This window comes from Ambystoma mexicanum, chromosome 12 (genome assembly GCF_040938575.1).
Source record: "Ambystoma mexicanum isolate Mex_15411 chromosome 12, UKY_AmexF1_1, whole genome shotgun sequence".
NCBI lineage: Eukaryota > Metazoa > Chordata > Amphibia > Caudata > Ambystomatidae > Ambystoma > Ambystoma mexicanum.
In genome coordinates, this window is record NC_090936.1 from 622,092,973 (window position 1) to 622,117,461 (window position 24,489).

At 44.4% G+C, this 24,489-nt stretch overlaps 1 protein-coding gene across 2 annotated transcripts in view; it reads left to right on the top strand.

Annotated features, from left to right (window-relative positions):
* Positions 1-1,211: 1,211 nt before the first annotated feature.
* EEA1 (early endosome antigen 1) overlaps positions 1,212-24,489 on the top strand; it is a 1,786,886-nt gene continuing 1,763,608 nt past the window's right edge. For both annotated transcript variants that reach the window (XM_069629072.1, XM_069629073.1), the window contains exon 1: positions 1,212-1,670. In XM_069629072.1, the coding sequence (XP_069485173.1) occupies positions 1,647-1,670 (24 nt within the window). In that variant the 5' untranslated portion in view covers positions 1,212-1,646. The remainder of the gene's footprint in view (positions 1,671-24,489) is intronic.

Sequence of the window (24,489 nt, forward strand, 5' to 3'; positions counted from 1 at the left end):
TGTAAATGTTAGCACGCCCACACCTAGATAGAACTCTGAACATTGGCCTCCGCCGCTTCTAGATAAGACTGTGAAGGCCAACAAGTGCCACACTTAGAGAAAACTGTGATTGTTAGCATGCTAAAGGTCATGTAACCCACTAACCAATATAACCTCAAACTCTGCATACTTATCTCACTCAAAAACTCACACAACCATCTCTCGCACCACAAGCCACACACACTTCACAACACTGCAACAACACATAAGCCGGAGCAACAGCACACGCGGACTGACACCGATCCAATAACTGCACCAAAGCTCAGTATCTGGTGTATACGGAGCTGAAGCTGCCAACAGAACACCACTCCTCTCCCTATCCTACTCCCTCTTCACCTTACTAACCCATCCCACCTTATCGTTTACAGATCCGCCAGAGCACCTGCGGACCAATTCCGTTGGTGACGGTGCGCGGTACAAATACCTTTAACATTTAACATTAGATGTCCAGGTACTGTACCATTTTGCAGATGCTACCATCAATGCACTTGTCAATGCCACTATACATAGCCTGGCAAGTGCATTTCCCATGCCTACACAAAAGCCCAAAGTGTTGCAATTGTCAATGCTTGTCTAATTGTTGTATGCTTTGTATACTAAACGTTTTTTTTCCAGTATTTAAATTGCAATTACTTAATGATTAATGAGAACAGTGCAGGGAACACTAGCATAGTAGAGGAGAAATGGGGCTCTATTCTGGCATTTCGCCTGGGGCAAAATAGGCTAGAAACTGTCCTGGCTCTCGATTTGTCAGTGAAAAATCTGGCTATTTTTCACTGTCTCCCGCCTGAAATAGCTGTATCCCCAATGCATTCCTATGAGGAAATGTTTGTCTCCCGATTTCCCTGTGGAAATCTCCCTCCCAGCTGTGTCTGAATGTTGACATGTATGGAGGCTCTGCCCCACAAAACAGACACACCCAGCCCAGCACCGGCCCTCCACCAAATTGTGGGTCTATTTGCGACCCTGCACTTACACAGCATAATGTAAACAAGATTATTTAAATATTCACATACACTAAACGACGCAAATAAACACGATGTCAGATCGTACAGAAAATTCAGCATGGATAACATCAGATTGCTGCCACGGCCGACCATAGCAGGATCAGGCACCGCTTGCACGCTGCGTTTTAGAACAAACATCACTCAGCAGATGCAGTTTGCCTGGTCGTAACATGGCCGCCGTTGTGCTTTAGGTAGCTCCGGATGCTCTTCCAAATGATAATTTGTGTTCTAGCCGAGTTCCAAAAAAGGACCCGTTCCAGTAGTAGGAGGTCTGCATTTGACGGATGTTGTACTGTGTGAGATCGGGCTATTAGCACTGTAGTTCGTTCTTAAATGCGGTGTTCCTCTTCTGTATCTACGCATTGACCTCCATCAAGCAATTTCCGCTGAAGGCACTGCCCTTCTTCGGGTTTAGATCACGTGACTTTGTCGTGCTTGCATCAAGTTCTCTACTTCCTTGTACGGCGCTTCTCTCCTCTATCATACCAGTGCCGCCTTCTAAACCGCCCCAGGGCAGCTGCGAGGACCGGCCGCAGTTGCCAGAACGGGGACTGAAACAGACTGGTCACCTCTGTATGCTTTACCAAGTCATCTGCAACCATGTTCAGGAGGATCCTGCAGCTGGTAAGCACACTAGTGATCTAGTTACCTCCCTCCCTCTCGGCTCCGGCAATCCATGCAGTCTCTGGAGGCTGGTATCTTGCACTCCTTAGAATATCACTGCGAGCTAGAACATGCGCCGGAGGCGTGCAGTGGAGTGGATAAGTCCCTTGATTGTGCATGCCAACCCCGCCTAAGCATGCGCGTTTAGCGGGAAGACAGTATGTGCATGTGTTTAAATTTAGTAGTGAACTACACATTGGGTAAAATAACAGTGGGTTGTTTGTGACCTGTAACCCCTCTATAAAATTACTTCATGGTAATAATGTGTTTATGTTTCGCATTTTTCTTTTCTGAATGCGCACAAACACTAGAGAGCACAGTTGGTGATGTGTACAATATTTTTATATTGGTCTTGGTCAGTTCCGGTTGCTTATGGTTTTCTGAAGCCCGTGCGATTGACAGACTTAATCTTCCATTGTCTCTTAGCGCATACATTGTCAAATAATATATTCTGTCCTTAAGACTTGAGGAGTGTCCTGCCTGCAGCATAGCATATGCTTTGCTTTGCAATGAAAAAAGAAGCCGCAAATAAAAAGCCCGTCCCGAATTCATATACACAGGTTGTGCACTGACTGTGCAATATTGGGTTCCACCTTGCTTGAGTCTTTTTTATTCTGGCTGACAGGTAATGGAGCGCGGCAGCCAGTGGGCAATTTTTGTTAGTACTTGTTCTCCTTTGGTTTCATAAGGAACTAGCTGGGGTACCCGGCGTTGCCCGTGTTTTGGTTAAGTGGTGTCTCATGTGCCTTGGAGGATGTTGCTCTTGTCCTCTTGTCAGCAAGTCTTGCTTCAGTTTGCTCTGGCATCTCATTTGCCCCCCCAGAAAGTTGCTCTTGTGCCGCTGTTTGTTGTTGTGTTTCAGAAGCTCTTGATACTGATTCTCACTTTGCATCAGATGGACCTTTCCCCAAGTAATGTTCGTTTTTGGGCTGCATGTTTCAATCACTTCAGGGCTTCAGCACATTTGAGAAAAATGTCAAGAAAGATTGATTGTGCTCTATTCCCGTGAATTAACGTAAGTAAACTATATCCTTGCCATTTCACATATTTGGGGTGGTGTAATAAATAAAAAAAAAACTTTTTCCCCCTTTTTTTATAGAATTAACTGACATATCGTATATATTTTACTTCAGACACTTTTTTCTGAATTTGTCCTCCTGCTAGTACCTACTGTATACAATCGGGTTGAGCATCAGTAAATTAGGGTGTCTATGGAGTACATTTTTTGCATCCAAACATAGACTACAATCTTGCCCCAGACAAATGAGGAATCCATGCAGAATTTGGTAGATGTGGGTTTAACGTGTATAGCCGGACAAACATACAAACATACACACATGCATACATTCAGCTTTATGCATATGAAGATGGAATGGGCAATGTCCCAGGTGTAAAGTAGTGTTTAGTCATACTGTCAATGTGCAATTCTGCAGTGGTGACAAGTGGTGCATCTTGATACTAGAGTTAAGGGATGATGGCTTTTAAATGAAAAGGGTCCAAATCCGTCTCTGTAATTGCTTCTGTAATCAAAGATTTTGGAGCAGGATGGATTAGGTGGCATCAGTGGCTGTCCAGGGTCCTGAACCCCTTGTCGTGTGTATTGTGTCGAGCTGGGAGGGATTATAGGGCACACATACACTGCCCATATCGACACGAAAGACAAATATATTTTTATACAGAAGAGCACAGGTAAGATTTGACTACTAACAAGCCAGTGAATCTACAATTGGAACCCAGGAACCATCTTCACGGTGTTGTCCTAAATCGCCAACCTCATCAGCACGAACAAGGGCAAGTTCACTGGAGAAACCTGGCACCAATAATTATTCATGTTTTATTTGCGCTCACAAATTTGAATTTACGCTGTACACCTATTTTAATATGCCTGGCAGTTTCAGTGGGGACAAATTGTCCATGTGCTGTAAGCTGCCATTTGATTCCCGTTCGGCTACGGCATAATAACCTAACGTATAACTTGAGAAGGAGAATTGCCAGTGGGTCATACCGTAAACTCCCCAGACTCTTGTCCACACATGTTGACATTTTTCTTCTTTGTTTAACTTTATTGTTCCAAATAATTTAATGCAAATAAAGTCAATGCTAGCAAATAGTTCTCCATCCTTGTTTCTGAACCTCCATCTTGCGAGGTCCTACATGTTGTCATATAAGAACTGCAGCAACAGTGTTTAGCCAATAGAGTAGTATTATGAAGGAGGAGAGGGTTGGATCAATCGTTGAGCAGGGGTAGGATAAAGCATCGAGCTCTCAACCTTCTAAATTGTATTAAGATGCCTCTGACATTGAAATTCGAGTCCAACTTTGCATTCCATCATGTAAGGCTGCGTTGGAGGGTTATGGCAAGTAATTTGTCATCTTTCGGCTAAAACAAGACTTGATTCCCCCAAACGCTGGTCAATTAGTTAGTTTTTTTTGTGCTAACTGGGATTTTCTGGGCTTACTGCGCATAATTGAATGTGACCTAATGGAATCGGGTATTGCTGTCCTAGCTTCATAATCATAGTGGATTTTAGATATTATGTTCAAATTGGCTTATTGTAATGTCCTTTTGAATATGGCAATTCTGTGGCAATTATGTATAGTGGAATTCGAGCTTGCTGTCCTATTTGGTACTATCAAATGCACCATTGCTGTGTAAATGTCCTTGCTGGACTTGCTTTGTATATTGGATTCTGCTCCACTATACTTACTAGAAATAATACAGTAATGCCTTGTTGTTCATACTGTACATAATGCAATCCGGCCTTTTTGTGCCAACTAGGCGGTACTAAGTTAAAAAATAGTTTTCAATTGTTTGTGGGAAAAAAAAAAGATCGCTTTAGGCATACCGCTCTGTGACCGCACCGAGCAGTCTTTCTAAATCGAACTGTCACACCCCTGCCGCACACGAGTGTGGAGGTCACGCAGGGGCTGACTGGCACAGCTAGACCCAGAGGAGTCATTGCGGGAGTGTTGGGGAGGGGTGTGGGGGGTGTGTACGTATGTGTGGGGAGTAATTGTTTGTTGTGGTGGGTGGGGAAATGGGGGACGCTTGGGAGGGGGGGGTTAGCCCCTCCCAAATAACAAGAGAACCAGCGGGTGGGGAACGGATCACACTTTGATGGGGGTGGGGGGCAGTATGCAATATTTCGGCATTTTAAGGGCAACACAAAATCGGCCAAAAAAAATCTCTTTTTTTGTGTACCGTCTTTAAAATGCACAATTATCACAAATAATCAATAGATTGATGCCCTGAAACTAGAGGGTGGTCTACAAGTTGCATCCAGTAGCAAGAATTTCAGTATGCCCAATTAGTACAGCAAGGCCAGAGTCCATTATGCCCATTCATCATAGAAAGGCTAAAGCCCATTCATCCTGATCTGTCCAACAAGACAAGGTTGCATTGGGTGCAAGCATTACTCTGGCAATTTATAAATGCACACACGCGAGTGCTACATTTCAAGTGTTCCATTGTTAAAGACTCAACAAACAACTTTGCCTTGCTTCTACTCTTACGTGTGTGATTATTAAGCTGGATACTGTTGCCGGCAGTGCTCGTGCAAGGAATCGGAACACCAGCTTCTGTGTTCCTTTCTCCACATGTTGCACAACATCTACGACTTCTGGGTTTATTTGGGACCCACACCCTTACTCGCTGAAGGCGTCTTCAGTCCAGCCACTCAATTAAGGATCCCCTCTCTCTCCTGAGACCCACGGCTTCACAGCAGCTACTCACCACAGACTCCGACTTCCTGCTGCACAGTCTCTGCAATTAGACTCACATGGGGAAAGTCAGCATTCCTGCATGACTTCCGCTGCACAGTCTCTGCATACCAGAGTCTGGGGGAACAGGACCCTCCCAGGACAAGCAGGTAAAATTTGCTGCAACTGAATCCCGGTGTCCCCTTGGTTCTCCCACTTCTGGCTGGATTGCCAACATTGTGCATTCCTTCTGCCGCTGCTACTACGATTTTTAAGCCTCTCAGCTTCCCTCAGGTGTGGGCTATTAGGCTTAATTGCCTGATCACTACTACAGCATGACACTTCAGCCCTCTTCCTCGTCCCAGTACTTATGGGATCGTGGGACTTGTAGTCCACAACAAGGTTAGACTTTCTGACTTCTTCTATTTGGCAAACAGTCATTACAAGTGTGGGATTATGGGGAAAGTTAACAGGGGGGTTCCCAGTCTTCCTGGCCTGCCCCCTCCACACCCCACATGTGATCCTCCTGCAGTACACCACCCCAGGGTTGGTATCGTGAAGCGTCTGGCTTTCCCTGGCCACATAAGAAGGGTCCAAGGCCAGGTTTCTAGGAGGAATAGTTACTGATTCATCACCGCAGTTTGGGTTGATCATGGAGCAAAAACGTACCATTTTTTTCATGATTTTTTTTATTTTTTGTCTACGGGAAAATGAATGGGAAGTATGCTGCAACTTTCTTTTTTCTTCCGTTTCCTTAATAACCTTTTTATTTTCTAATATATCTTTATGAAAATGTGCAGTCTGAGGGGTAGGGGGGTTGGTTGCCAGGCATACTTACAATTTCGACCAAATCCATTGCACGAAACAAATTAACAATTCTGTTTTTTGGGCTTTCTATGGGAGTCCAACTCACCTTAACTATAGGGCGGCGACTGCTGCACTACATAAAGTGCACTTTATTTAAAAATAAAAAGTGTCCTTGGCAGCAGTGGTGGCTCCTGCATAATGGGCTAGGGAGTGCTGACCCACCGGCACCCCCGCTCATTTATGCACGGAGTGCTCCCTCGGCTGCTTTTTACAGCTGAGGGAGAAATCCTGGGCTGGCTTTACCTTTCAAAGGGCAGCACGGTTTCTCTTTGACACTTATGTTGCCCAGCCGCACATGCTTCATGAGCCATGCAAGGCCAGGTTCTTTTGATTTCCCCAGCCTTGCATAGCCCATTGTGAATGCTGGCTGGGGAACTACATGCTTATATGTGTGAAGGGGTGCACCTGTCCATACAAACGAAGAAGGGCACTTCACCATCAGTGGCCTGGCTCCTATGTGCATGTGCAGAAACCAGGAAGCACTTGCTTCCTGTTTGTGCTACGTGGGATCTAGAGCGCTGGGAGGAAACCTCAAGACCGGGGCAGAAGGTACATTAAATTAAATGTGTATGGATGTGTACACGCTTGTGTTATTGAGTGTATGATGATGGGTAGACGTGTGAATGAGTGAGTGCATGCTGCGTGAGGCATGACATTATATTTTTACTGGGCATCTGTGCTAGATGCGTAGTAATAAAATAAATGCCATGCCTGGGCCCTTCAACGCCTGGCATACAGATCATTTGCTTGTGTAAAGCGGCAGGGGGTAGGCACGGCCTTTTCTACTGTGTATGTCAAGTAAAGAATGTCAAGCCAGTCCCCTGGGATTCAGAGCGTCTCGCATACAATGTCATGCCTGATCCCAGAACTCCCCTCCCCGCGCCTCGCATGGTCTCATAATTATCTGTGTGTGTGAGACACTGAGGGTCTTGGGGGCAGGCATGCCATTTTTACTGGGCCTCTATACCCAGTTAGAAAATGCCATGGTCGTCCCCTGGGACCCCACTTCCTTGCACACCTAATCTGCAGTCTAGGCCACCCAGTGCTTCGCACTCGCACATAATCACATTGAGTGCGAGGCGCTAGCGCATCAGGGGGCAGGCGTTGCATTTTTTATGCGGCATCTATGATAAAGCAAGCTTAATTTATTACGTGGCTAAACTGGCATTTTGGTGCAGCCAGTCTAGCCATTTCTTACTTTGGCATGACCTTTTGTATTGGGCATCATTGATGAAGCAAGCTTAATCAATGTTATGCTGTAGCTAGACAAGCATTTGAATGCATCCAGTCTAGCCGATTGTTTTGTGGTATGACATTTTGTATTGGGCATCTTTGACAAAGCAAGCATGATTAATGTTATTATATAGATAGACTTGCATTTTGATGTAGCCAGTTTGAACATGTGTTCATACTGTGGCATTATGTTTTAATGGTAAAGTCAACTGGAGTATGTTCTTACATGGGTATACTGCTATATATTGGCAAAACAAGAGTGGACAGGCTTTCATATAGTATCATTACTGGCATTGTGCACAAAGCAAACAGTAGTATGTTCTTATATGGGGATACTGGGATATATTGGTGCAGCCAGCATGAAAATGTATGGGCACAACCCGCATGAAAATGTTTTTATACTGGCACATATTGTGGGCAAAGGCATCATGAAAATGCATTGGTGAAATGCTCATGTGCACTGTTGGTGACTTGCATCTATTGGATTGTTTCATTGGGTATCCTAGAAAACCAACTGCAAACTGTTTGGCTGCTTTTTCCCCTTGATATTGGGTAAATATTTACACCCCTCCACTTACAAAAAAAAAATATAAAAATCACCAGCCACCAGTTCTTGGCAGGAAGCGTGGCCAAAGCTGCCTGAAAGTCCACTTGGCGTAAAAAAGGTGGCCCTGTGCCTTCTGGTAGGTGCTCCTGTGCCTTCTGGTAGTTGTCCAATTCCCTGGGCCATGTGTGCTAGATGGGTCCCAGGGCAGCAGAGTGGAGTGGGGCCCCCAGAGTCCTTACCAAGGCTGCGTCAGTCAGGTGCAGATTGTCCTTATAATGTGATGGCACCCTCTAGGACCTCCCTAGCCATACCACATATCTGAAGACCTGTCTGTACCTCTGGGACCATAAACAATCATAAGCAAGATTTTGAAGCCTGCCCTCCAGTATGGCACAGCCCACACACAAGTTCTGCTACTTTTATGCAGGCACATGCTTCCATACCTTTACTCTGTTCTCTCCGAATGGACCTTCCTGATGATTTCTGCATAGCTGTAGTCTATTCTGACCCCCCCCCTTGATAAATGTTTTTGAGGATTGTAATTGGGGGACCCTTTACCCACCCAGCCACTGGTGTCTTCACTGGTTCTTGTTTTGCAATTTATCTTTCAACAGTTGAGCTTCAAACCAAGCAGGAGCTGTCGTGCAGTTCTTAGGCTGCCCACCCAACTGGTGTCTCCTGTGCCTCAAACCTATGTATTGTTTTCCTACATGTTTCTCTGTGGCTGCCTCAGATTCTGAGCCCTCAAGAACAGAATTAACTATTGGTTCTCGACAGCAGGGTGTCTCTGGCTTTCAAGGACTCTGTAGCAATCAGGCAAAATGAGGCTAAATCTCTTTGTTTAATTGTTTAATTAAATTAACTTTCTCTGAGGTGCCTACATTGCCTTTTCCTAGAAATTCCTCTAAGGCAAAGGAAGGGGCCTAGTTTTTTCTGAGTGTTTGCCAAGCTGTGGTTAAACCTTGCTGTCAGTACTTGTCCAGAAATCCTGACTGGGGCTGGTACTATGGATGCCCTTCAAGATTGAGGGTTTCTTTTCATTTTGCTTACTCCTTTATTGGGACAAAACCATGGCACACTATGGTGTAGCCTCAGCAGGGACCAGTACTAAGGACGAGAAGGTTACTTTCCATGCTGCAGCCTTAGGCCTGGCCAGGCTCCTCCTCTTTTCTGTCGGGGTGCCTCATTAAAGCTGAGACTCCTGTTTCTACACAATTAGGACCAAGGGGAATGACTGACAAATAGGGAGCATAGGTTCAGTTACCCAGGAGATGACCATCACCACCTGGATTCTTTGAGGTCAGAGTACTGCCCTGTGTCATCAGGACATCAAGGTAGTCCAGCAACACCCAGAAACATTTCAGGTAGGGCATCATCACAAGAAGAAACATCCCGTAACAATGGGCTCCAGATCATCTATTCCACCTTGACAACACTGCAGTGGCTTGAGTCCTTAATATCTCCAACCTAACCTCTGGGGATCTGTTGCCGAATCCAGATGCCCTAACAATTTCAGATGACTGAGCTCCAGTTCTTTTATCCAGTGCATGTGCTCTTAATCCTGGGTTACTCTGAACAGTTGGCTACAGATCATGGCTTCCTGTAGTTGGTGCACAGAAGTGTTCTTTCACCTTAGCCTTGATTTGAGGGATTTTCAGTGAAGTTGCACATAGCGGATTGCTTGGTACTGTCCACCTACGATACTCTGGTACCAATAAAGGTTCTGCCTCTGGTAACGCCCCTTTCTTTTCCCTACTACCGCACTGGCTCCAACTCTGGTGTATTCTGCCAAAACCACTTTGGGGGTTTGCGTTCCTCAGTTGCTACTGGCTTTGCAAACTTAAAGGATGGAGGCAGCCAGATGTCTCTTGGGCGACAAGCCTAGTTACTATGGTGGTACAAGTGCTTCTTTTCAAGCGATTTGTGGCGCACATCCTGCCAATTGTAAAATGAGACTACTTTATGGCATGCATTCAGGATATTGTTTCAAGCATACCTTCGGTACCAAGAATTCTGGTCTAGCTACCTACAATACTACCAATCCCTTACAAAGGTCCAGCCCCACGTTCCAAACTTTTGCTTCTTGCCGTCGCCTACAATAGATTAAGGGCCTGGGATTGACCACCACTGTGATCAATATTTGCCAGAGATCAAGTTCTTTTACAGCCTACTCTAATAGAATGGTCAGGATGGGCCTGAGACTAAAGCACCCAGTCCATGCCTAAGCAGGAATCCTTGCCCAGCTGCTGTTCGTGAGAATCAAGAAGGTGGGCATCCATCTACAGAAGGATGTACTAAGCTAGTGAAATATGGCAAAAGCCTTTTTCTTGTACGATTAGTAGATGCCCCGCCCTCCCAACGTGTTCCCCACCCTACTGTGCCCTTGGACAAAGTGTGGGCTGATGGACAACCTTGGTCAGAAAATGTACTGAAGCCCTCCCTTTCATGACTGGATTTGCAATTCTGTGTTGGCGAAATGCAACAATCGCATGTGAAAGGGACCCACTTCCTATGCCTCTGACCTCCTAAAGAATTAATTGGGAGCGGTTTGTAAAGGCAATATAGTAGGAGCAGCAAATCTCAATTGGTCTTCTGGGGAATTCCTCCAACCTTGCGGAAGAAGACTCTACAGACATGTACTTTGCGCTGTGTGTTCAGTGACCATCGTGCCACAAAGCTACCACCAGGCTCCTAGTTCATGGATCTGCCGTTCAACAGCAAGGATCGGTTTCGACATTGAGATGTATTATTTGTTGGTGAAGTCTCAAGACTTGAGCTGCCTTTGCCAAGTATCTAGATGTGATTTTCTGAGGTGCCTTTCAAATCAATCTCTGCTTCAGTATATTTGCACCAACACCAGTACGTGCAAAATGTGTTAGGAAGGGTCACTTTGTAGCACGGTGTCGAAGAATTAAGCTGGACTCTATTGTTTTGTCTACTATTGCCATGGGGAACAGAATGTCCCTCTCCTGGCTCTTTTACTCATCCATATGGGGCATAGGCTTCTACACACCCCTATGCTATGCAGTAGAGATGAATACTGCAGGATAGTGTACCATACAGAAGCTTTTCTGGTTCCCAGGCAAGCACATTGATGGCACATATGCACTAATAAAATAATTCTAATAACAGTTTTGTATGCTTCATGATATCCTCCCTTTTTATCTGCGTAGGAGCATTAGCTGTTATTATTATTATTATTATGCTAAATGTATTGACCTCTGAAAGACAGTGTCGTGTTTCTGCATCTCTGCCTCTGGGAGGCACTGTCTGCAGACCTGCAGGTTGTTTTCTACCATTTTCAGAGAAGACACTAAATCATTATTTAACATTTTCCTTTCACAACTTCATATACCCAAAAACATGGACTTCAATTCTCATAATGCACCTGTTGGCAGTGTGCATTCCCTAGATATTCCTGTGCATCATCAGTCTTGGAACCACAATCCCCAGAAGCCCTGGAGATTGGTGCTGTTTTCCCTTTCGCAGGACTAGGAGGCAAATTACCTTTAGCTGTGCTGCTACAGGTGCTGCTAATGAGCCTTTTTCAGCACAGGACAGGTCAGTATTTAAGCAGCTGTCTTCAGGAGCACAGTGCTCTTGCATTGAGGTTGCTTCCAGTTCTTTGTGCCTTAAGCCTCGGAATTCTGCTGTTTCCCGTTGCTGTCAGAACCTGCTCATGCTCCTGTTCCAGTGCCCTGTGCTCCCTGCTTTGCAATCCTGCTACTCTGCCTACTCTCCCTTGCCTTCTGCTCTGCTCCACTGTGCTTCCTCCTGCTGTAAGGAAGGCATGGTATCAAAGTAAGACAGACACAAGTGATCAGTTTGAAGGTGTTTATTAAACTGTACAATGGGTGAGCTAAGATGGGAGCAAGCTACGACCATCAAATAATAATACAGTCATATTAGTCTAGTCACGTTAAAAGGGCCTATACAAAAATAAATATTGCCAATCCATACGGATACCGCTATGCTACAAAATATTATGGGATAATGTTCATAAGTAAAGTGTTCACAAAATGATAAGTCGGGATGTTATGGCCCGTTCCTCCCTTCCCCATGTTATTAGTATGGGCCAAGGCGGCACTCTTGAGCACAGCATACTCCTGGGCTTCTCTGGCACAAGCTTGCAGTTCCTTTTCTCTATCTCAGGGCCTTCTGTGCCCAAGTCTCTTCTCATGCAAAGTCTCTTGCTTCAGAGGGCCTGATATGCCAAAACAACAAAACAAAAGTTCCTTCTGCTAATCTTCACATTGGGTGATTACCCTTCACCCTTGGATCCCCCTCAGTCGGGCCCTGATCCATCTTTCAGTGTCAACCTCCCAGAGCACTTACCAATTTAAACAGAGACTTCCTTAAGGGCGATCTCATCTCTCTGGGTCACTCTGTTAGCCTTTTGCAAGTGCAGCATTTACAAAATCGCAGTTCGCACAGCATACCTCCTGAGCCGGGCGAAAACGCCTGCTTCACAATTCCCTCCGTCGAATTAAAAATTTCACAATCGTCAAAACTTCTGCAACGTGTCGAGGACTTTCGATTGTACAAGGGGTTTGTCATGTCCCCTGATACCTTATGCCGAAGGACAACTCCCTCCTTGACGTCCTTTCAGGTCTCACCGCCTTTCTCCTCCTTTTGAACTGCCGTCCTCGAATAGCTACTTCCTCGTGCGTTTGGCCTTGCTCAGAGTGTGCTCTTGTGCTCTGCCTGTTTATCCCTATGGGGAAGGGAAAGGGCAGTCATTTGTGTGTAGTTGTCAGCAATTGCAGGTAAACAGCTCTGGTATTAGTCTGTTGTTGTTCACAGTGTGAGAAAGTGATTGTGTTGGAAAAGGGGGTTCGGGTAGAGTTTCTAATTATCCTACTGGGCAGTATGGGGAAAAGGTGCCATAAGGAAGGAGATACCGCGTCTCACCCTTTGGTGTCCCGCTGGGCAGTATGGGGAAAAGTTGCCATAACTAAGGGGATACCGCGTCTCACCCTTTGGTGTCCCATTTCCCCTCCCCGAAGACCCACCTTCCCCCACCCCCCATCCACGTGACCCTCCCACACTGGTCCACCCCCAGGAACTGGAATCAATAACGATGGCCGTGTCGTGCCCACCTGGATGACAGATCCCGGGTTCTAGCGGGTAAGACACCTTCAAGTTTGTCACACTGCACTGCAGCGCTGCTCCCCAGCTCCCAGTCTTTTGTTCCATGTCTGCAGCCCCTTGCTCTCTACCACCGGTTATCTTGTTCCCTGCCTGCAAAACCCTGTTCTATGCCCATAGTCCATGTTCCCTGGCTTTAGCTCCCAAGTTTCCAATACTGAGTTTCCTTGTTATCTGTCTGCAGTCCTGTTCTTGTCATCCCAGTCCAGATTTACAGTTCCTTGAATTCCATGTTACCAGTGTTAAGGATTCTAAAGGGGCGTCACACAACAGACCAGGACTCTTGATACTGGCCAAGGATGCAGTGCACAATTAAAACACGTTTTTACTTTACTTATTAAAAAATCAGTTGAGAAGGCACCCATCCCGTCTCAAACGCCCCCTCCCTCTTTGCAAATACCCCGGGTCGCAATGGGCCATGAACCAGGCCGGTGTGTAATAATAGAATATTTATTTATTTTTAAATTCCAATGAAAATCACACATTTAATATAGGGCAGCAAGCACCAGTGTGGTGATAATTACACTGTAAAATGATAGCACACATTTAGTTTGACCTTTTAACGTAAGAAACCCATTGCACAATTGAATAAAAGCAAGAAACTTTTTTCGAGTTTTTTTTTTTTTTTTTTTTTAAAGATAGCAGCAGTTAATGTTTTCCCCCTGCAACACTCCCTCAAACCCCTGTTAACTGAATTTTGTGTGGGTAGAAAGGAGTAGCAGGGAGCCGGGTATACTAGGCAACAAACAGAATTGAAATCCTAATGCGATGCAAAATTGGATTGAAATCCTTTGAAAATTGAGCAAAATAGCACTTGGAATTACTAAATACTTGTTTTACATGTGTGGTTGAATGAATAAGGTAGAAATGAGTATAGCAGTATCAGAGATGTAAGAACACTAGCAAACTACAAGGCAGTATACTAACAATGGGCATACAGTTCAGAAAATCGACTTGGGAAAGAAAAACACAGTGCAGCCAAATCACACGTGGAGAAATTGCATTTGCTTATTTTCATGGGTTTAAAATGACAAAACAGCTTGAAAAATGTGTTAAACAGACAAAATCGGAATGCGCTTTTGATGCTAAGGGACAAAGGCACATCACAGGCATAATATGGAAGTGAAAGGGTTACTCTGGATGGATGACAGTATGAGATTCTTAAGAGAGAAATAAAATCGGATTTTAAGATACTAGCTAGTACACGGGGAAAATCGATTTTAAAAAGGAAAATGACAAGTGCTACTACAACTATAATTTCGTGGCTAGATTCTCAAGAAGAGAAACGCTGCCTGTGAAAAGGGTTAAGCTGCAGTCTTAAACCCCCTCCCCCCACACGCCGTGTATGTCTTTATGTGGGAATTAATTTGTTTATTCCAAATATGACTAGGGACTTATGCAATGGACTAAAAGGATAGAAAAGAATGGTGCTAACACATGGAGATCAAAAACAGGATGCACAGAGGATTCTGACAATTTTAACAAGTTACTAGGATATTTATGCGATTACTTATAGGGTGGAACAAATGGCAAGGTATCAAAATGGGATATGCTACATTTTGCTATGGGGAAGGGGTTATACTTACAATAATCACTTGCATTGGGTATTTTGGACAGCCAACTGGGTTTCTGGACAGCGGGACAAGGATCTGGTCGCAGCACAGCGGCGGCTTTCCTTTAGGGACACAAACCGGGGTCTGGTCTCAGTGGACAGCGGGGCATCAGCTGGATAAAGCAGGTTGCGGGAAGAGCAGGTAGCACTGGAGAATCCCAATGAGGATTCAGCCACTTTCCTCCTTCTCCCTGGATTATGGGGTTATTTGTAGGGTTTGTGTTCAGCAGGGTAGTTCTGCCTGGATAGGAGGGTCTGGATCAGCTACCCCTGTCCTTGCAGTGGAATCTGGAATTTTGCAGGGTGAGTATGCAATGTCTGGATCACTGGATGTGCTGGAGCAGGAAAATCGGAAGCATGTCTGTCTAGAGCTCTTTATGCCTCCCCTTTATATAAGGAGCATGACATCAGAGTATTTTTACTATATGGGCTGAACTAAGCTAGGCCTACCTCTAAATCGGATAGGTGAAGCTGTACTTTCGCCACCTCCCTGGAAGCAGATTGGACTGAAGGAGGTGACTCCGTTTTATGGTGTGTGCTTTTATGATGTACATGGCCTTCCCACAGTTATTTTTGCCAAAATCGGTGATGACACACAAATGCACCTTTTTACAGTTGTTATGCTTTTGAAAATCACATAGGCAGATTCTATATTTTACGCAGAACCTGTCATTCCAACTCCCAAGTTTGTATGGTGTTGTTTAGTCCTTCGAATAAACTTTTGCAATTTCTAATGGGAACCGTCGCCCCTATAAATCTACAAATCGGTACACTGAAGCCTATCAATGTTGGACATATTTGCATCTAACTGTGTCATGTACAATTTTTTTCATAAATGTCATTTTTCTGGCGTTTGCCTTCTCCCCTCACCCCCCCCCCATGCTAGAGAAGCCCACATCGTCTTGTTTCAAAGGCGTGAATATTACTAACTGTTAAACTTTCACATTAGTGTGTTTTCAGGTTGCAGAAATAGGTTTTAAGAAGAAAGTCTTTTGACCCAGGTGGGCCCGGCTTTGTCCCCAAAGAGGGGCAGTCTTTCCACCCCCCAAGCCAAATGTCTCTCACTGGCCCAGAGGTAGTCATGACAACTTCTTTGATCCTGGCAGTTGCAGCTGAGGAGAGGTGTCACCAGGAATTCACACCTATGTGTCCTGGCAATCCATTGTCTTTTGGCTGCAGAATGCCAGGCAGTCTGTTGAGATTGTGAAATCCCCCACTGTGGCCCTTTTCATGTGCCCAAGGAGCTGGTCTACTTGGGGGAAGTAACTTTGAAGTGCCTGCCTTGCAAAAACCGGCTTGACAGCAAGTTCTGGAGTCTTCTTCAACAGCTTTTAAAAAATGTTTATTCCTTTTCTCACAAAAGCCAAGTCTTTTTGGGACTAAGATCATGTACATTTTAGAGCAACCCCCATCTACAATCCCATTTCCGTGCAAGCACAGGGCATCATTTTAACATTTACTTTTAAAATACCTTTTCTTGCTTGGAAAAAGCACCATTTCACACGTGGGTTAATTCTTCTTGGATGTTACTTTTACAGATGCGATTTTTCATTGCATCCATATTCTGAACATTATTAATGGCCCTAGTCAATTTCGCATACAAAGAAATTGTCCAACACAAGGGTTCTCTGAAACTGACATCAAACAAAAGTAGAGAGAGAGCTTTTCTGAAGAGCTTGGACGGTGTTAGATTGTTGCAAAGTAAAACATTTTGCCGTGCGGCGGGAGTGAAATTCTCTGCTATTTTACAGATTTGACTTTACACATCATGCCTTTCAGGGAGGACTGCCCTCCTTTGCTGGGGTGTAACCTGAGGGTAGATGGGCATGAATTGTCTTATCTGGAGTTAACTGTGCCATGTTGAAGGATGAAAAATGGCATCAGTAGCAAGTCATTTTCAAACGCAGAACATTTCCTTTTCTTTAGTCGGAAGATTTAAGCTGGCAGCATAGCATATCAGCGCTGCACTAGGCTGCTTTTGAACTCTTCTTTTTGATGCAAATCAAGAAAATAACTTGCAGCAATTCCCAGGGTGTTCTATGTTTCATCTCGCCCCATATGTGCCTGGTAAAGACAGCGCAGCCATTATTTTGCTGACTGCAAAACAGTTTTGATGCAAGGCAATAGTGCTCAACAGAGCCAGCACAGCCATTCTGCTGGTGACTGCTGAAGTGCAGTTTGGTGATGTAGGGAAGTTCTGCCAGGCTGGTAAATGTACCCCACACCTGTCTGCTGTTCAGTGTTTGTTTTCCTAGTCCTGAGTTTTCTTATTCCTGGTTTATAGTTCAGTCCTCCGTTGCTTGATTCCGGTCCTTGGTTTCTAGTTTGTAGTTCCAGTCTCCTGTTCCATTGCACTTAAATTCTTTTCTACTTGCTTTTCCTCTTTCATTCCTCATTTCAGTCCTGAACCTTGCTTACTTTGACTGCCTATTCTTACATAGATATTTCTGTCCTCACTCGTGGTTCTGTCATTCCTTTTGTTCAGAGTTTGGCCGCTGGGGTTTCCCAGCGGCAGTCTCTGCCCCTTCCTTTGTCTTGTTTTATTTCTAGTCTATAGTGAATTCAATGCAACAGTGTGTTGCGTTCTGTTCCCACAGATGGCATGCACTGTAGGGTCCGGGTTAACCCATATTGGTTTGTCTCGTGTAAGCAAACTCCTTATTTGTGCCCTAAGGTCCACACACAGAAGCCACTCTTGCTGCCCCTTCCATAGGCTTTTATGGTGTGGTACCTGTAAAAGTAACTTGTACAGAAGCATTGAGCCTCCCTTATCTGTGGGTAGTCTAGTCCAACCTGTGTATACACCCCTAGTGGGATTATGTCCGGTGCATGGTTTCCATCCCTTCTTGTTTACAATTGAGGTCTGCCCTTTCTTCTTGTTCCGTTGTTCTGAATTGCCTTGTCTATTCTTTTTCCTTGTTAACCTCCTGCTGTATGCGCTTGTCTGTCCCCTTACATCGACACAGCCATCCCACATGTGCCTGGCTGACTGTGTAACCCCTGAAAAAAGGGCCGAATTGACACCGCTGGGATTCCATGTTCAGATGTGAAGGTTGGGACCATGAGCTATTCTCTTGGATAACTGATTATTTTATTCCAGTAGCACCACTTTGTATGTGCCATAGATCTCAAGGATGCTTATCCACAGATCCCTATCCTGGCCTCCAGAAGGCCATTTCTGAGGTTCCTGACTGAGGATGGGCATTACCAATAGAAGGTGTTTCCATTTGGTCTGTGTACTGTGTACAGCACCATCATTTCTATCAGAGTAATGGTATAACATCGTTTCATCGCGGGATGTTTTTTCGCAGGTTTTTTTACCGCAAATTTTTTAACGAAAAAAAACTCATCTAATTTTTTAGGGGGGTTGGAATAATATATAGATTTGGGGTGTGGGTGTTCGGGATCATATAAAAAATAAAAGTGTATGGGCAAGGAGTTTTTTTTCGTTGAAAAATCTGCGGTTAAAAACACAGTGAAAAAACATTCTGCGATTAAATGACATAGAGCTCAGAGTAATGTGGGTGGTAGGCTTTGATCTTTGATGGCTCAGTTCAAATGTATACCGCCCCCAGACAACTGGTGGATTCAAGCATCTTGAGTGTAGGCATCCTTCTTGCTCCAGTGTCTTCTATATGATTTTATGTCTTTTTGTGTTTTCAGTGAATTCTCTAAAATTCATGCTGAACCCCATTTAGAAAATGACTGATGTTGTACACGACTAGGGGCTTCCCCACCAGATGAGTGTCTTACCTCTTTCAGGAAGGTTTATCTCCGTCGCTTCTATTGCCCTTCTACCATAGCCTCTGGTGATTTCCAGTGTCTACATGGACCCTCATGTCCATTAGCTCAAGTGTAGGATCCCGGTGCGTTGTCCCAAAAGGTCTCCCATCACCTGAGACATGATGGTGGGCTGTCATTTCGGCATATTGAAGGCACGCTTCATGGTCATGGTTGGTGTTCCCTCCACTATTCTGGAACCCGATATCTCCATCGATAGAGACTCTTCTAAGTTAGCTTGGCGTGCTCTGCTGAGACAGCTTGGGCTGATACGCAGGACTACGTGTGAACTGTGAACCCAACACATACCGGCTCCTCACATAAAACCTAGGCAATCTCAAAGTGATGTTCTTATCCCTGAAGGCATTCCATCCATCGCTACAGAGCAAGAGTATTCTTTATTTGGACAATACAACTGCAATATTCTATGTGAGTATCTGTGAGGTGCCCCTCTTAGCTGTGTGTTTTTTAAATGGACCCATGGACCTGGCCTGTATCCAGGGCATCACCACCTTAAGAACAAATAAGGGAGGTATGGACATCTCCAGAGCAGATTGCTTGAATAAACTATGAAGCTTCCACCTGTGTGGTGAAAGTGTCAAAAAGGTGGTGGATTCCATCTTCAGGCGATGGGGGCTCCCCTCATCAATTTGCAATTCAGCAAAACTAGAACTCTGCCATTTCTACATCTTTCCTCTTTAATCACAGTCCTACTCTGAATCTCTCTGGGCGCTGAGTGCTGTTGGTTCATATGGGTAGAAAATAATCTGGTACTCTGGTCTGCCTAGCCATTCTGTAGCTTGAGCATTCCTGTTGTTGCAGGGATAGAACCTCAAATCACTGCAGAAGGGCGAAGGATGACATTGCTATCTTTTGGGTGCCTCAAAATTGGCTTGTAGGCTTCTAGGTCCATTGGTCAAATGTCTCTTTGAGGGACTGATGAAACTGTTCCTTCCTGTGAAAAAGACCTCGCCCTATATAGAAGGCTAATGTAGTGTTAGCGGTCGGTACACGCTCCCTTTGAGCATGTGGCCACCTGTGACCTGAAACTCCCCACCTGAGGGAAGTGTTTTTTGTTGCTATTACATAAGCAAAAAGAGCGCACAACCACTATGCGTTCTTGGCAGGGGAGCCATACAGTTTTCAAATGCAAGTGATTTATTATTTTTACCAGTCCTTATTTCCAGCTAAAAACTGCCAGATTTCCTTATTAATTAACACTTCTTTTCAGAATTATTTTCACCCAAATCAGTGTTCTGAGGCATATAGGGTTCTGCATATTTTACTTGACTGAATGACTCGGAAGTCTCATATTTTGGCCGTCCTTCAGGAATACAGACCTGCTGGAAAGTTTTGCCAGTATGGCTCATCCAACATGGATCTGCCACCTATTATGAAGTAGCCCAGTGACAACCATGAGCGTGTCTTCCATGGCTTACAACAGTTCTCCAGGGTGCATGCCCAGTGGGCCATGCAAGCCTGGAGGGGGGGGGGGGGGCATTTTGCTTCCCCCAGCCTTGCATGGCCTACTGGGAGGCACGCTGTGAAACTGCAGGTGCAAATGTGGCAACAGAGTGCTCCTGCACTGTCCTGCACATTAACAGTGCCGGTGGCAGCGAGATAGTAACAGTCCGGCGTCACCTCGCATGTACAAGAAACAGGAAAGTCTCATTGCTTCCTGTTTGCGTGCTGTGCAGGAACCAAAGGGCTATCATTGAGGACTGCATGAGGGTGATGCTGTGTCTGGAGTCTGGACCAAGGCTGCAGGTAAGAAAAAAACAGTCTGTATGTATGCAAGATATGTCTGTTTGGATTCTGTGATGGATCTGAGATCTGACTCTTTAAGCGGGGCTGGGGACCACTCTCTACCTGGGGCATAAGGCCTACCATGGGGTTTCCCAGAGCCAGTTCTATCAAGACGGATTTGGGGAGTGCCCCAGTATGTCCCTTCATGACTGAGCAGAGTACCATCTTTTGTTGCCCCATACTTGTTATGCACAATGCTGCTTGTCCCATATGGCTACATCTCCCAGAAGGCCTGGCTCTGGAACAGAACAAGCAACCCAGCAAGGAGAGAGCCAGTGAGGAAATGCAGGATTATGGAGATAGCCCCACATCGAACCTGCAACCGTGAAACCATACGGGACGCAGAATTGGCCAGTGATTCTACTTTCAGCATGACCCACGGATCGGTCAGCCTATTAAGCCAGGACTCAAGATGCTCTACGCGATGCAAACTGTATCATTGTTCCTACCTTCAGCCAGACTGCAGAGCGATCCCCATAACAAACGGGGAACAAACAATGCGCCATTTGAGTTTGATAAGAACATGGACGTTTACTGTATTGTCAGAAGAACGCAAATTACCAAATGCTGGTGGCCCCACACACTAAAAGTGGGCAGGGCTTACAGCTCATATGTATTTTTTTACTTGTATCCTGTCTCCTGGGGAGAAGGAGGCCTGCAGTTGGCCTGTGGAACTAGCTGAGCGGGAGAGGGAACAAATGGAGGTGTGTGTGTGTGTGTGTGTGTGTGTGTGTGTGTGTGTGTGTGTGTGTGTGTGTGTGTGTGTGTGTGCACACACACGTACGTACACACATTTTCTTACCATGGAATTGCAGTTTTTACTGGTATTATGGGCAAAGTCAGCATGATGAGTGTGTGGCAGGGGAATTCACTGGTGCAGACAGTGTGCACTTGTTTTTCGGCATAACACTTTTACTGATATTTTGGGCCTACAGGTGTATGGTCTTGGATGGGGATACTGGCATATAATGGCAGAGACCGGATGGATATGTTTTCTTAAAGTATCTTCACTGGCATTATGGGCAAAGCAAACTTGGGTATGCTGGTTTGTGGGAGTCCTGGCAAACCCGGAATATATTGCTGCAGCCAGTATAAACCGGTATGGCCACAGCAAGCATGAACATATTATTTACTGACAAAATACGGCCGTATGTTCTAGGCAAAGGCAACATGAAAAGGACTAACAATGCTCCACAAAATGCTCCTTGCACTGTTGATGACCGGGCCTCTACTGGACTTTTCTTTCGTGCCCTGCCCTACAAAATTGATTGTGCAGTGTGTGGCTTTTTTCTCAGAAATATGCTGTAAAATGCACCATGTTCATCTATTTTAAAGATACCCTTGGATGGGGCCTCCTTTTAGGGAGATTTTCCTTAAACCCTGTAGTCAGGGCTTTTAGGTGTAGCTTCCTGATGTAGGTACTCTTAGTGCTTCCCTCAAGCTCACCAGGCACTTTAAGAGGTAGTGTGGCTGCTGAGCAGCCTAGGTTTTTTCGGAGGAAGTGGTGTGGGTTGGTTAACGGGTACATTACAATCATTTAATGCTAAACGAGCGCATGTCCACTCTATTTGTATACCGATATAATCTTTATTAAAGAAAAGGCAATCGATAAATGATTACACTTGCAGGTTAGTAATCTTTGAAAAATAAAAGATGCCACAGTGAAGCAAGAAAGTAAAACCATTTGAAGAAGCTTTTAGAGTTCAGTAAGAGTCCTACTTAGAATGGCAACATGCAGTAATAGGTAAGTAAAACCGTTTTCATATTTAGGTCTGAAAGTTTCAAGAGACCGAAGTGTGAGGAGTCAGAAATGCGAGGCAGACAACTGTTTGAAGATCTTTCAAAATGTGCCATTATATTATAAAACCATTATATTGTAAAAGAAAATGCATCCAAATGCCTCACTTTCCCTACTCTGAGTAATTCCCTGCCTATTCTTAAAGCTAAGGGAACACTCTAACACAGGGCAACTGGTCCTCACACTAAACAACAAACATAGATGAAAGGTATTGCAAATTCAACAGGACATGAATTGAATTATATGCAATTTCTTCAAGGACCTTCTGATATCCTGGGTGATCTCCCTTCCCCAGGATTTAAAATCACTTCATGAAAATTGTTCTTTCATAGAAAGAAAATGTCTTAAGTTAATTCTTGATGATGTTTCAAGTCAAAACAAAAGTTCATCAACAATAGGTTCCAAATGGTAACAAATCTCCTCACTTGGGTATTGTCTTCCACTTCTCACTTCTAGAAAAAATAGCCACAATGCTTTATCACTCCCATAGGTAGATTCACCACAGTTCAAAGAAATTGATAATGTCCACACTGTTACTGTTACATAGTTCTCTGTTAAAAATGAGGACCTCTTGAATTATAGTCTTGGCATTCAAAAGGGTATGTTGATTAGGATGCCTTCTCAATATTGCTACTTCTACTTCAACAATGGTTCGTCTACTTGCTTTACCTTGAGAACAGACACCTCCTGTCCCCCAGTATTTCACCTTGGTTTAACAACAGTAACGTAACCTCTACTGCGAACCAGATACACCTCTTTAGTTCCAGGGCTTTAAACTACTGCTACAACTTCAATGACTCTTAGACTGACTGCTACAACAAGGCATGAATTAGTTTTCAAAAATTGATTAGCAGAGTTTGCAAATTAAATGCTTCTTGATTAGCAAACAAACCCATTTGATTAGCAATTTTGTACTAATGTTTTTCATGCCACCAGAAGATACTTGTACCCAAAATATAAAATGAGCAACAATATAGCATTTCTGTGTAACACTTAAATAAGACATTAGTGTGAAGGCAGACCTTGCAAATTCTTTAAAATTCCACTAGACCTGCAAGTTGAGTAACTTAGTTTACCCACTCGACCGATCGCAATGGATGACAACACTTTTTAATGCACTTTCTGTAAAATGTGCATGTCACCACAAACCTTTGGCACACTGCTGCCACCCAGAGGCCAACCATGCACAGTGAAACGTTTATTTGACATTTACTGCAAAGTAAAGTTTTAAATTGTTTCCAACATCCCCTGCACATGGTACTGGCCCTTCTTAAAATCTACTCGACTAGTCAAGTGGGAGAAAATAGTTTGCAGGCCCTGGATGGGCGTCTTTAAAAAGGTTAGCTGCATGAATGGACACAAATAAATAGGTATGATTAAAAAGGCTCTGAAAACAGTTTGGCCATCTTGCTCTACTGCAGGTGCAAATATATAATGCAATCATATTCATAGAGCAAAATGAGCTCTGGAGGCCAACTACAGTGTACAGTTTTGCAGTAAGTCTGTAGATGTACAGACCAGATGAAACTATTGGTCGCTACTTTAAGTAAATAACAAGTTAGCTTTGTGTACTCCTTATGTATAATACTAAGCAGAGTGGATGGCGTAGCAGGCAGAGAATGGGGAAAACTACGCAGAATATTGTAGTTTGCGGCATCTCACTTTCAGGATAGCGGGTATAAAGCAACATGGTAAGATAGAATGTCAAGGAGAATGGGACCAGCTCACGGGTTGAGCACCAGTTTCAAGCTGTATGTAACCTGGAGGCCACGGCACTAGGTTTACCATCAACGCATCTGGCCGCATGGTCATTTACATTTTTAAAACTGTCCACTAGTCAATATGATGCATCTTCCCCAACAAAATGAAATCTAGTTGACTCTGAGATTTAGATACATTTCACTGTAAAACATGGAGACAATGCAGTGTTTCACATTAGCAATACTGTAATTATGCATTATGTAACCCATTACATTTTTAGAAAAGGAATTAAAAGCTTCTATCACATACTGGTCTTTGGCAGACAGGATACAGTTAGCTTAATAACAGTATTTTCCCGATTATTTCTGGTTTGCAATTATTTGAAAAAGAAAACAAAATGTGTGTAGCACTCCCACACAGGCCTTTTGGCACATATGTGAATGGGATGATTACTGCTGCACTTTAGCCCCTTCGAACTTGCAGTGAGTAGAGTAAAGAGGGTGGAGAGAGCTCTGAAGGTAAGAGAGGAATGCAGGGTGAGCTGTGCTTTCATTGAACAGGGTAATTTAAATAGCTAGCTTTGCTACAC